Source organism: Notothenia rossii, assembly GCF_949606895.1.
Source record: "Notothenia rossii genome assembly, chromosome: 8".
Taxonomy (NCBI): Eukaryota; Metazoa; Chordata; class Actinopteri; order Perciformes; family Nototheniidae; genus Notothenia; species Notothenia rossii.
The window spans coordinates 20,702,346-20,716,112 of NC_136906.1; the positions used below are offsets into that span (position 1 = coordinate 20,702,346).

General features: G+C 42.6%; 1 protein-coding gene across 1 annotated transcript; it reads left to right on the forward strand.

Annotated features, from left to right (window-relative positions):
* Positions 1 to 1,073: 1,073 nt before the first annotated feature.
* Positions 1,074 to 3,009, forward strand: ndufa4a (NDUFA4 mitochondrial complex associated a). Its single transcript, XM_079641752.1, has 4 exons — positions 1,074 to 1,233; positions 1,979 to 2,067; positions 2,317 to 2,377; positions 2,734 to 3,009. Exons 1-4 carry the CDS (start codon positions 1,192 to 1,194, stop codon positions 2,788 to 2,790), a joined length of 249 nt encoding a protein of 82 aa, XP_079497878.1. The 5' UTR covers positions 1,074 to 1,191; the 3' UTR covers positions 2,791 to 3,009.
* The last annotated feature ends 10,758 nt before the right edge of the window (positions 3,010 to 13,767 follow it).

Consider the following 13,767-nt stretch of genomic DNA (forward strand, 5'->3'; position numbering starts at 1 on the left):
ATTCAGGCCTTGTCTTTTGTTCTTCTTACTATATTTAGAATGTGTTCTTTTCTGATTTCCAGTGCAAAATACAACCGTTGGAGATGCACAGAGCAGAGGTATTGATTCGTTTTGCTATGGTGAAAACACAAGTGTGCTTATTACCCTAAATAGCACATTGGAATAGCACAAGAGAGCCTAACATAAGACCCTAATATAATAGCACCTTTTGAAAATTAGGCAATTCGCACAAAAGTGCATTACGAAATTAAAAACATTTAGAGCATTGGGGTATAGTGCAATGTTTTCAGGTAAGCTATACATCTTTTATCTTTTATTATTCTAACATAGGTGGAACATGTTTTTAATTTAAGGGACACCTGCTTAAACATAGGAAACAATGTTGATAGGCTATTTCAATTATCTCGAGTGTTAAACGAATGCATAAGGCTTAGTTGGAACCACAACTTAATTAAAACAATTATCAGATGGAAGAGCAACATTATGTGAAACGGGGGTGTTTTAAATTAAATATAAACTGTACATTATAATATAATGTACAGTTGAACAGTTTTACAGTTATAAGCTGTAGCCTATCTTCAGCTTCACTGTAAGAATACTACCAGTTAAAATACGTGCATATGGATTTTTTTTAAATTTAATTTTAAAGAGACACTTAAAAACTATAAATTCATGAATTCCTTGCTCTGTATGTATAACAAAGTTGTGTTATTATCTTAATAGTATCCTTGTAGTATTCTCCAAGTCTATTTTTATTTGAACCTTTTCTTTCCAAAGATTTTATTTCGTTCATTTATATCGGACTCTGTTTTAATTCTTGCTGCTGTGAAGGGCTTTGTGATTATGTTTTGAAATCTTTCATGCAACAACAAAAAAATCGCTTTGGCATTGCCCGAATAAAATGCTGTTTGGAAATAAAAATTAAAGCCATACAGTTATATATTGACAAAATGGTACAAAATTACTTTGTATATACAGCTGTAGTGTGCCATTAAAGCTCTACAAGGTACTGATAATAATGACAAAAAATGTGATTTTGCCACGGTCCATCAGGCGGTATTTCTAGCACCCTCTCGGAGTTACCACAGGCCTTTCTTCCGCCCGAACTCGCAGATTTAAGTGTCCACCGTTTTGGCAAGACTGGTTGTAATCCGTTTATTACTGTACAAACTCGGCCAACACAACATCAAAATGCTCGGCATGCTGCGCAAACAGCTTAAGGGCCACCCAGCTGTAAGTATATGTTGGTGTTCTATCAGAAAAATAATGATATTAGACGATTTTGTTTTAAACGTCATCATCCGCGAATGTGTGTTGCTAACTTAGTTTAGCTAACCAGTTACCCTTAGCAAGCTAGCATCCTACCTTTGACCGCACTGACTTTGAGAAATTCTGTTAAACATTTAAAGATGCGTTATTGTTAATTGTATTTGTTTAACTAGTATACTGCAGTACACGGTTTTCTCATGCAGGGTGTGCCAACACTGTTGATGCTTTGGTGTCAAATAAGGTCTCGGCTTCATCTACAAGACGATAGCAACGATTATTAGCAAGAGAGTTTGCTGTGCTGAAAATAGCATCACATGCTACTAGTTGGCGTGTTAGCTCGCTAAGTAGCGTTAGCAAGTTTGTTTTCTAGGTGTTTACTCTCCCTAGAACTTAACATTTTGAACATATCTGTGAACCACTGTAATTTGACTTGTGTAAATTACCTCACAGTGACTGCTTCTTTGTAATTAACCATATGATAATGAAGAACAAAGATGTCAACACAATGTAGGTGTAGTTTGCAAGGGCAAATGATTTCAGGTAGGCCTACAGTGAGTATATACGTCAAATTGTATAGGCAACTGCATTTTCAAGATATTTTGTCTTTTCTAGTTGTGCCAGGCAGTGTTAATTGAAATGCTTCCTTGAGCTGTGACGGTTCGCCTTTATGTTATTGAAGGTTACATATCCTCCTGTCTGTCACCTACAGCTGATCCCACTGTTATTCTTTATCGGTGGGGGGGCAGCCATGTCCATGGGGTACCTAGCTCGTCTGGCCTTGAGAAACCCTGATGTCTGGTAAGGACTATAATCATTGAACAGGAAACGTTCTTTTAATATTACATCCGTTTTTATTTTTTCCCTTTTCTAAAATGGCAAGTGGCTGGTAGGTGTTGCATCTTATCTGCTGTTACTGAGATTTGCAGATTAGAAAAAAAGGAAAAGATGCAGACTGTTATTGCAAATAATTATTTTACTACTCGTTGATGAATGTCAAGTTAAAGTCTCTGTTGTTGAATCTTTCATAACTCTAATGCTCCTGTACAGCTGGGACAAGACGAACAACCCAGAGCCCTGGAACAAGATGGACCCAACACATCAGTACAAGGTGAGACTTTGACACCGCATTCTTTCAATCATACTTTTGTTACAGTTTTGATTGTATGTGCTGAAGACTGTTGTTTGCATTGTATGGATCTTTGACTTGTTGCTGAGCCATGAATAATTCCTTCAATTATATTAATCCAATCACATAATCTGGTTAACCCTTACCTCTAGTAAGACATCTGATGAAGTCATTAACTTCTCGCACTTGAACACAAGTTAAAAGGGCAAGTGCAAGATTATGCTCTGCCAAATACCCTAAAACCTAAACTTGTAGTTATCCGAACTCACTTTCGGCTTTCAATGCATTTTTTTCTGAAATGTCCACTGTTGAGCTGAGATTTGTTTTTGTATTCTCAGTTTTACGCAATTAACATGGACTACAGCAAGCTGAAGAAGCAAGGCCCTGATTTCTAAAGATCAAATCTGCTGGACCAAATGCATTAAGATGAGCTGATCCGCACAGAACCATTTTAAACTTCAGAAGAAGAACATGAGGGATGCAGAGGCTACAACCGCACAATGATTCATATTTAAGTTTTCTCATTGCATCTTATTTGGAAACCATGTCTCTTAATTCTCATTTTCAATTGTTGTTCAATAAAGTGAATGAGTCTTTTCTCCATACAGAGAAAAGGAGTCGTTTCATTTATTTATGGGCATGTTTCTTTCCATGTCCTTGATCATGTGTCATTTTTATTTTTATTGTCACTCTTAAGTCATACAAATAGATGTTTGCATTGACAGCCTCCACCCTCTGTTTACAGTTATGTCATGCTTCTCAGTTACTACATGAGCTGTGCGCTAACCTCATTTTACTTCTGTCCTACATTAACCCAGCTGCTGGTAAGATATGTGCCACACTGCTTGGCTGTAATCCAGAGCCTTATCAGTATGGCACGGGCAGACTTTAACCTGTTCACATTAGAGCAGTGGGCTCCCTCTGGTGGCAGTATTTACTGCAGTTTATGAGGCCTGCCAGTTGCAGGGCTTCTGCTACATATGTTTTTTTTAGCTTTCAGGCGATGCTGTTTAAAGGGAAGAGTGAGACACCATGTCTCTCTCTGCAAAGGTTGACTGTTTGTTTAAAGCAATAACATGTTCTAGTGTAACACTGGGCAGTAGAAACAGTATGGGAACATGTTGAGGTGTTTCTCTTTATAGAATGCCATCGCTCTCAGCCAGATTAGTTTGTAAATGTCAACAGGTCGTGCCGTCCCATATGCAGCTCAGGGAAAATGTGACAAGGATGAGCAGCCAACGCATTGCAGAAAATGTCAAGGAGACATTCATATTTGAATAGAAGCCCACATCTAAATCTTCACCTGCCCTCTCCACGGCTGGAGCAATCATGTATCTCATTCTTCACCTCAGGAAAAATTAAGTTCTGGTACATCATGTTATAGAGTGCCTCATTTTGGAACAACATTTGAAATGTTTCAGCATGTTCACACCAACTTTAAGAACCCCTTGTACACACAAAATAACTTTATTTATCCTGAGCTCCTTTATTTGTTGATGTAACCTGTGGTTTTCATCTTCATTGAGACAAAATGAAAGCAAGTGACGTGCTGTGGCTGAAGCTTTTGAGGGGGGGGAAATCAACACTAAATGACTCATTCTCAGGTAAAGAGAATGCCTGCCTTATTTATGCTGCAGGGTTGAGAGTTATTTGCCTTTTATTTAATTAGGAGTGAAATATTTCCATCAACCATGATAACTTTGATAAATTGCTTACATGATATAAACAATTTAATAGCAGAGAGAAACATCTAATTTGGAAGTTAATATAACCCATAGTTTCCCACTCAGGGTCTGTACGGTCCAGAATATTTTGGCGGTGAAAATCCTTCTGCAAATCAGGGCTTTGGTATACTTTCTTAACCTTACTGAATGTAAAAAATGTTTTGTATCCGAGTTTACTGTTACAATACTGCTACAAATCAATAATAAAAGGTCCTGAAAATAAGACTTTTTGTTGTCATGTGTGTAATTTTTTATATCTAATATGGAAATCTTGTGTACAGCCTTGCTAGTGTTTCTGTCTGTAAGGCAGGTATAATTAACTATGTTCACTCTGTGTAGGATGTTATTAACATGCTAGAATTTGCTAATTTGCACGAAGCACAACATACAACTGATCTTGATGGGAATGTCCTAAGTTTGTCAATTTTTAAAGGCTTAACCACATTTATTTTATCCTGATGGAACATAATTAAACACGAAGGTATCACCATGCGGGTAGCATAATGTCTGTACCAAATGTTATGGAAACCTAATCAGTAGTTGCCAGACAGTTTCTCAAAACCACAAATCTAAATTGTGATGGTTTGAGAGGCAAAGTATCACTAGTAGCAAGCATTCTTTAGAGATCATACATGTATGCAGAAATGCTGTCAATGTATATGATTATCCTTGCTCACCTTCAATGTTTTATTGAGCGACTTTAAAGCTCTGATGCCATTTTCTGGGCCATTTGTGCTTGCTGAGTAGTTTTCTATTTATGCATCCAATAGATACAGAGAAATATTATCAGGTATTTGGAGTCATGTTCTGGCCATCTGGTGAATGTATGTCCAATATTAACTTTTTTGCAGCTCTGTTCTGCAACTCACGAGGGTATTATCTGGCTTTTTCGCTGCCAAATACTCCACGTTCACTTGCTATTAATTACATCTGCCTTCTGTTTAACGCTGGGTATATTTTACAGCGGGTTTATCAAAAAGAGTTATGCTGAAAAACTCTGTTAAAGCTCACCTATTATGCTATATTTGAATGATATATTATAGGGCCATATCTACACAAAACGTGTCTGAAGTGTTTTCCTCAAAATACCAAACACATCACCCATAATAGCCATGCCTCATATCTCTATTTCAGCCCTGTTACAAAAGTGCTGATTCTGTGACTGTTGCTTTAAATGTTTCCGAGCTGCTGCTGGCCACGCCCCCTTTGGAGCGCAGGCAAGCAGTGAGCTCTCCTCTGTGAAGAGAGAGGTTATATCTCACACAGGCTCCGCCCTCTACTGGACTCTATGGGTACTACCTCTCAACCATACTATGCGAGCATTCATCAACTGAACTATCTATAACCGTAGCCGCCCCCCTGGGACGGGCCTACCTGAATACGCGCGCAAGACCACTGTATATAAGGCTGCCTCGCCTCCTGGGTGTCATCCTTTTCTCTTGAGCGAGCAAGGAAACAACTGAACTAAGACGAGAAAAGACAGAAAGTTTGAAAAGAAAAGTCATGGACTCACCACTAATAATAATAATAATAATGCATTTTATTTATATAGCGCTTTTCACAACTCAAAGACGCTTGAATGAGCTAATGGAGCAACGACCCTGCCCTTCGTGCCCAGGCTTAATTGCAGGTGCCGATCTCCACCGGAGGATGTCGGGGTGCCCTTCGTGTTCTTCATGCCAGCGGGCCAGGCGACTCCGTTCGTCGAGGAGGAAGACGACGACGACACCTCGTTGTCTGATGCTTCCGGGCCCGGCCTCCAGGAAGGTCCACAGCACATTGCACGCAGAACATTCCATATGTTAACTGTAAAACAGTTGCTGGGACTGGTGCAGCCAGGCGATTGGTTCACAACCAGAGGCGCGGGAAGGTATTTTGAGTGGGGGTGCTGAGGTGCTGGACTCCAGTGAACAGTATTACGGGCACCATAGAGCACGCACAAAAAAACTCCCCACACGCAAACATACAGTAAACCCGCGACTGTTACAATGAAGGCTCGATAATCAGCTCACGGCATATAGGCAGGGGTAAAGTGCTATTTTTTACGAGTGGGGAGCGGACCTCACTGTAGAAGTTGTCGATACTTCTTAATACATGCATGTGTGTATGTACAAGGAATACACAATGCATAGGCAAGTGGTGGCTTTATTTATGACCACAGCATGAACAGTGAACATGTACGTTGCATGCCGACTAACAACTGAATGCCTATTATCTTAACACGTCACCGGGTGGCGCACCATCTACGGTGGCCTGCAAAGGACAAACTTAATCATATGAGAATGATCTACATCCCTTCTCTTTAGCTGATGTTTCTATCTGAAAGTAAATAACATTTAAGGCAGAGGATATTGAAAATTCCTTTAGCATTTGGTGACACAAACAATAAACCATTACTAAATACCTTACCAGGTAACAGGAAAAGGAAATGACTAAACATATCACTTTAACAAGATTGTCCAACAGTGTTACTGCACATATTTAGGGTTTGGTTTGCATGTGCGACCTGATCGTGTTATGTATGGTGTGTCACTGTTGTTGCAAGGGAAATTTGATGTGTGTCTTGGTAGTGAAGGGGAACTGTTCTGTGTCAGCCTGCTGTTTCTCTCAGGTGTTTGTGGTGTGTGGGGTACACAGTCCATCATAGAGGGGTCAGTGTTTTGAGGGTCGAAATCTTGAGGCTGCTGTTGCTGGAGCAACGGCTCGAGAACAGGAATGATGTGACGACGATTCCGTCTGTATGAAGTATCGTTGGCTTGGATTATGTAAGAGCGTGGTTTCTCGCTCACGTCCTTGACAACGCCAAGCCGATCATATCCTTTTGGGTTCTGCATCCTGATCACTTGTCCCTCTGCCAGGGGTTTTAGAGGAGAACTTGAGATGTCATAGTGGCGCTTTAAGATGAGCCGCTTGTTGAGGAGTTGTGTTCTGATTAGTTGTGCATCTTTTGGGTTTGGCTGTAACAGTTTGGTGCTCACAGGGATGGCTGCACGTGTTTGTCGCGACATCAGGCGTTCAGCAGGAGAGCCTAACGTCAGATCACGGGGAATGTTTCTGAGATTTACCAGGTTGAGGAAGACATCTGTGCCATCTCTGTGTGAACGTTCCATCAGCTGCTTTGCACTGCGAACTGCTCTCTCTGCTAGTCCGTTTGACTGTGGGTATTCAGGACTGCTGGTGATGTGAACAAAGTCCCACTGTTTTGCAAAGTCCTTGAAATGCTGACTGGCGTACTGTCCAGCATTATCAGAGATGAGTGTGTGTGGTGTGCCGAAAACAGAGAAATGTCTCTTCAATTTAGTTATCACAGTTGATGAGGTCACATCCCGGAGAAGGTCGATTTCAAACCAGCCAGAGTATGAGTCAACCAGCACCTGATACCGTTTTCCATGCCACTCAAAGATGTCTGTTGCCACTGTGGACCATGGGAGATCTGGCACAGGATGAAGCTGGAGGGGCTCCTTTTGCTGATGGGATCTGGTGCTGTTGCACACTGCACATGAAAGCAACTCCTCAGTGATGTCTCTAGACATTTCTGGCCAAAAGATGATGCTTCTTGCTCTGCGTTTGGTTGCTTCAATGCCGGGGTGCCCTCTGTGCACTATTTTGATGTACTCTCTGTGCAGGGATTGAGGAATGACAGTTTTGTGGCCTTTCATGACAATTCCCTCTTCTACTGTCATTTCATCTCTGAAGGGAAAGAAGAGACGGACAGCAGGTTGGAGCTGATTCTGTCGGATGGGCCATCCTCTATTAATGACTGCACTGAGGGCTTGCAGATCTTTGTCCTCTGCTGTGTGCTTTCTGAGTTCTTCCAAGCGGGCTGTGGAGATGTAGCTCACAGACATAACTTCATAAGCATCATTTTCAGCAGGGCTTTGAGATGTTTGTGTGGTTGGGGCACGTGAAAGTGTGTCTGCTACATACATATACTTGCCCTTTTTGTACACCAAACTGATGGTGTAGCTCTGCAGCCGGAGTAACATTCTCTGCAGACGGGCAGGGGCTGTGTGGATGGGCTTCTTTAAGATAGTCACTAAAGGTTGGTGGTCAGTCTCCACCACTACAGGCTTTCCATACACATAGTCTTTGAATTTTGTACAGGCAAACACGACAGCTAGCAGTTCTTTTTCAATTTGTGCATACCTTGTCTCTGTGTCAGTGAGGGTGCGTGATGCAAACGCTACTGGCCTGCCATCTTGCATGCACGCTGCTCCAAGTCCGTAGCACGACGCATCACAGGTGAGCGTGACTGGTCTTCTGACATCATAGTATGACAGGACAGGTGGACTTGATAAGCATGATCTAAGAAGGTCAAATGCATCCTGATGCTGCTGGAACCAACACCATGCAGTGTCCTTGTGGATGAGTTTTCTCAGTGGTGCTGCGATGTCGCTGAAGTTCGGGATGAACTTGCCGAGGTAGTTAACCATACTGAGGAAACGCTGTAGTGAGACAACGTCTGTGGGGACTGGCATGTTAGTGATTGCATCTGTCTTAGAAGGGTCTGCCTTTAGGCCTTCACTTGTGAAAATGTGACCTACATATCCTACATGATCCAGGCAAAACTTGCACTTGGCTGGATTCAGCTTTAGGTTGACTTCTCTCACTCGTTCCAGCACCTTCTTGAGGTTGGCATCATGCTCAGCAACTCCGCGGCCACCAATGATGATGTCGTCAACGATGACAGAACATGGGTAACCTGCAAATAGCTGTTCCATCGAGCGTTGAAATACCTCACTAGCAGAGCTAATGCCGAAGGGCATCCTTAGGAATCTGTACCGCCCAAATGGAGTACTGAAGGTCGTCAACATGGAGGATTTCTTGTCGAGACGTATCTGCCAGAAGGAGCTTTTAGCATCTAGCACAGAAAACACTTTTGCTCCTGACATCTGTGCTACAACTTCTTCTACTGTTCTCATAGGGTGATGTGGTCTTTTCAGCGCTGTGTTGAGGTCTTGTGGATTGATACACAATCTTATTTCCTGCTTGTCTTTTTTGTGTGCTGCCACCATAGATGAGACCCAGTCTGTGGGCTCAGTAACTGGTATAATGACACCTATGTTTTGCATGCGGTTAAGTTCAGCTTTAACTCTGTCTTGCATTGCAATAGGAATGCGGTGGGCAGGTCTAACCACAGGTTGTACATTAGGATCAACTGTCATGGAGTAAGTGATTGGTAGTTCTCCAAGTTCATCATCAAACAGGTCTTTGTACTGCATGAGTGTCTGTGTGGTGAAATCCGTGTTGCTTTCCGTAGTGATCTGGTGGACATCTTTGCTCAATGTGACAATTCCCATGTCCACGCATGCCCGAAATCCCAGTAGTGGCTGCACATCTTTGTTCACTATGAAGAAAGGCAACGAATGGTGCTGCTCCTTTAACCAGCAAGGCAGTGTGGCCAGGCCTTTGGTCTCAATCCTGCTTCCTCCATAAGCAACAAGGTTTATAGCAGTCTCTTGATTCACAAGTTGCTCGCCATTGGTCACTTGTGTGAACGCTTCTTGAGACAACACATTGCATTTAGCTCCTGTGTCAACTTTCATTTCAGTTGGTATGCCATTAATGTGAATTGTAACAAATCCTTCTTCTTTGTCTTTAGCTTGAGGATTAACACTATCAACATGTCTTTCGATATCTACGCCATCCACGTAGAAAGTGTCTTCTCTGTGTGTTGTGGGCTCTTCCACTGTTACTTCATGTACAGACTGGTTAAAATTATTTCTATTTGAATGACTGTAGCTGCGTGGTTTAGACTTGCAGCATTTTTTGTAGTGATTCACTTTTTCACAGTTGTGGCACTTTTGCCCGAAAGCTGGACACTTTTCTCGCATAGCTGCATGGCTGCCTCCGCAATTATTACAGTTAGAGATGCTCTGGGAGTGAGCGAGTGACTGTGGCTTTGGCTGATATCTTCTGCTAGAAACAGGTCTCACTGCATCAACACTGGTAGCTTGAACGGCTAACGTCCTGCTGCTTTCCTCTGTCATTTCGTGTATACGGCAGACTGAAACAGCTTTAGCAAGTGTCAGTTCACTGTCTCTCAACAGAGTTTTTCTTAAAGAGTCATTGATTATGCCACATACTATTCTGTCACAGATTAGTTCCTCAGCTAAGTCTCCAAAATGGCAACTTTTAGCTTTTATCTTCAGATCACTGATGAATGACTCAATGCTCTCACCTTGCTTCTGATTTCTTGAATGAAACCTGTGCCTTTCCATTATTTTGTTATGTTGAGGGTTGCATATTTCTCTGAATTTCCGTATCAAACAGTCCGGGTCCTCCCTTGATTCAGCTGGGGAGATCACTGCACCGTCGGGGCCTGGCGCGCGCACTTCAGCTGCATACATAAAGGATCGTTCACGTTCAATGGCTTCTGGTCCAGCAAGATTGAGGAGGATGTAAGCCTTAGTCCTGGCAGCCTTGTCTGGGTGCGCTGCGGCGATGAAGATTTCATATTCCCTCTCAAAGATCCGCCAGCTCTCCGCGACGTTTCCTTCAAACATAACAGGGTCCGGACGGCGAAATCCATCCGCCATTGTAGCTGGGGCTAGCTTCAGCCAGCTAGTTAGCGTTAGCACGGTCCGTGGAAAAGAAATTCTCCAGACGAGGAGAGGCTCGTGCCGTCTTCTGACACCATGTAGAAGTTGTCGATACTTCTTAATACATGCATGTGTGTATGTACAAGGAATACACAATGCATAGGCAAGTGGTGGCTTTATTTATGAGCACAGCATGAACAGTGAACATGTACGTTGCATGCCGACTAACAACTGAATGCCTATTATCTTAACACGTCACCGGGTGGCGCACCATCTACGGTGGCCTGCAAAGGACAAACTTAATCATATGAGAATGATCTACACTCACCTCCTCTAGGGGGGTCCGGGGGGATGCTCCCCCGGGAAGATTTTTTTTAAAATTGAAGTTAAAAGCATCAATCTGGTGCACTTTGAGAGCAACATTATAGTTGGGTCTAGAACCTCAATTCCGTGACCATTCTTCTGCTAAGATGTTTTGACACTTGATTTGACATCATTGGACCTTTTATAAAAAATATAGACCCAAGGTCCCTCCCAAAAATCCCGGCAATTTTTGCTAGAGGGCCAAATCCAAGATGGCTGCTCGCGCCATCTTAAAAAATTAACTTTTGAACCAGAGCGCCTAGAGTCATGTGTAAATGCACTTTTTGGGGTAAGTCGGCCACAAGGATTCAATTTCTGACATCAGTTTGGTGCGATGACATCGTTCGGACCCACAAATCCAAGATGGCCACCATCCGGTCGAGAAAATATACACGTTTTGAACGGGAACATGCAGGATCACGAGGTACCGGTCACGGCAGTAGAACAAGCACTCACTGTTATAAACTGAAGTATATATATGTACTATATATGGGGGCGGAGCTTCCTACAGGCGATATAGGCGTTTGCCTAGAGCGCCACCCAGAGGGGGGCGCCACAAATAAAAAATAAAAAAATAAAAAGTTTGCTTGGCGCAGTTTTGGCTCTATATCTGCAACCATTATTTAAAAAAAAATAATAATAATCTAACATAAGGGAAAATGAGCCAAAAATCTCAAATGGTCGGTCGGTCTAAGAGCCTCAGCTTTAAGTGTTCACAGTCAGAACATGCTAGAGCGCTGTGCATTGATGGGTATCTGTCAAGTGTTTTTAAAATTGAGCGTTGAGGAAAGAAAGACTAACGTTAGAGAACTGTGAAGAGGCAAAAGCCATCGGGGCGCAGTATAAAAACAGAAGAAAAGAAGAAGAGAAACGTGCCAAGTTGAAAGGTAGGCTATGCCATTTTGATTGTATTGTCAACATTAGCGAATGGATCATGTAATCTTGCTAGTTAGCCAAGCCAACGTTAGCTAGCCAGCGTTTGTTATTACCATTCAGTAGAAACTGTCATAAGGCTATTTTTGTTGTGTCATGAAATAGAAATATTAGTAATAATAACAAGGTTAGTTTTGGTGTAGCGAGCTACACGTTAAGTTTACCTCAGAAAGCAGATTGACTATCCGAGTCAAAAATTTGCCAAATTCAACCCTGTCATAATGTGCGCTAACGTTAGCTAACTAGCTCAGTGGTTCTCAACTCCAGTCCTGTTGAATGTTTTCGTTCCAACCCAGAACTAACACACCTGATTCAACTGTTCTAATAAGATAGTCATAGCTCTTGATTAGTTGAATCAGACCTGTCAGGCTGTCCAAATGCTTACTAACTAAATAATAGCTACATTTAACAAATGGAAATTATTCTTAATTTCTTATCTGCCCCCATATCAATATCTAATACGTAGGCCTACTTGTGTTTCTTATAGGGATTCATGAGTATGCCGCACGATATGGATCATAGCTTGTGACAATGTCCAACATTCCGTGTATCCTGCAGTGTGGAAGGGTTTGCAGCAAAGCCACCGATGCCATTACCTCAATTGAAAAATGGGACACTCTAAAGAACAATACAGAGTTACGGAGCGGTCTTGACAAGTTCGGAGACGTCCATACATCCATCGACTGGGATACAGTTCCCGTCGGACACTGTGTCCATGATACATGTAGGTTGACCTTATGCAATGCCACAAAACTGGAACAGGCCAACAACAGACAGAAAAAACGAGTTGTCGATGAATGCCAAGCTCAGTCTTCGTCTACGTCTGACATTAGTTCCACAGCTGCAACTCCATCTTTCAAGCGGCTGCGATCTAGTCTAGGGCTGATACACGATAAAAATAAATGTGTGTGGTGTTGTAAGACGGAGTCGGCAAAACATCCAGAATCAAAGTTGGTCCTGATTTCGTACGATCATGCATGGGCAGCGTTCAAGAGCCATACGGTGGCTCTGGAAGATGAACTAATGCGCGACAGAATCAACTGTCTGATCAATTATGCAGCTGATCAGCCGTATGCACTTGAGATCAGATATCATCACAAATGCTGGTTTAAATATGTTCGTAACTACCAGAGAATGAGTGAAGATGACACACTTCCCCACATGCACAATGTCACTCTCCGTGAAGCTCAGACAATTTTCTTTGATAACATCAGAACAGTTATCTTTGATGAACATGAACTAAGGTCACTGCAGAGCCTCCTCAGAGATTATAGCTCTATCGTTTCTCGGTATGGATTCCCAACATCTGGAGTCAAGTCATCCTACATCAAAGATATCCTGACCCGGGAGTTTAAGGACAAGATCGGCTTCCACTCTCGCCCTCAGAGAAACCAGAGCGACCTAGTCTATGACACGTCTGGGAGCGGTTCATATGTCGAAGCAGCGATCTCCTCTATTGGTGTCAGCAGTGAGCAACTGGTGCAAAATGTGGCTGCGCGGCTCAGAGATGATGTCAAGTCCATCAAACTCGTCCCATGGCCTCCACGAGTCGAGGAGCTAGAGGAGGAGGAGGAACTCCCGCCTCTCGTTTTGCAGTTGCTATCGGCTTTGCAGGGGAAGCATGGGGTAGATCTGTCTCCAAGCACACTTTCTCTCACCTCTCTCATCACACAGTACATTATAAAGCGACCCACCACTACCGCCATCAATGCCACCGTCACCCTTCACGGATTGACTCGTAGCAAGGAGCTTGTTGATTCGTACTACAAGCTGGGCATGGGGATCAGTTACCCGAACGTGCTTCTGCTAC

Bases quoted from the DNA above. Each gene is read 5' to 3' on its own strand.
- ndufa4a (XM_079641752.1), top strand. From the start codon at position 1,192: ATGCTCGGCATGCTGCGCAAACAGCTTAAGGGCCACCCAGCT. The intron at 1,234-1,978 runs GTAAGTATATGT...TGTCACCTACAG, and splicing joins AGCTTAAGGGCCACCCAGCT to CTGATCCCACTGTTATTCTT. The intron at 2,378-2,733 runs GTGAGACTTTGA...TTGTATTCTCAG, and splicing joins ACCCAACACATCAGTACAAG to TTTTACGCAATTAACATGGA.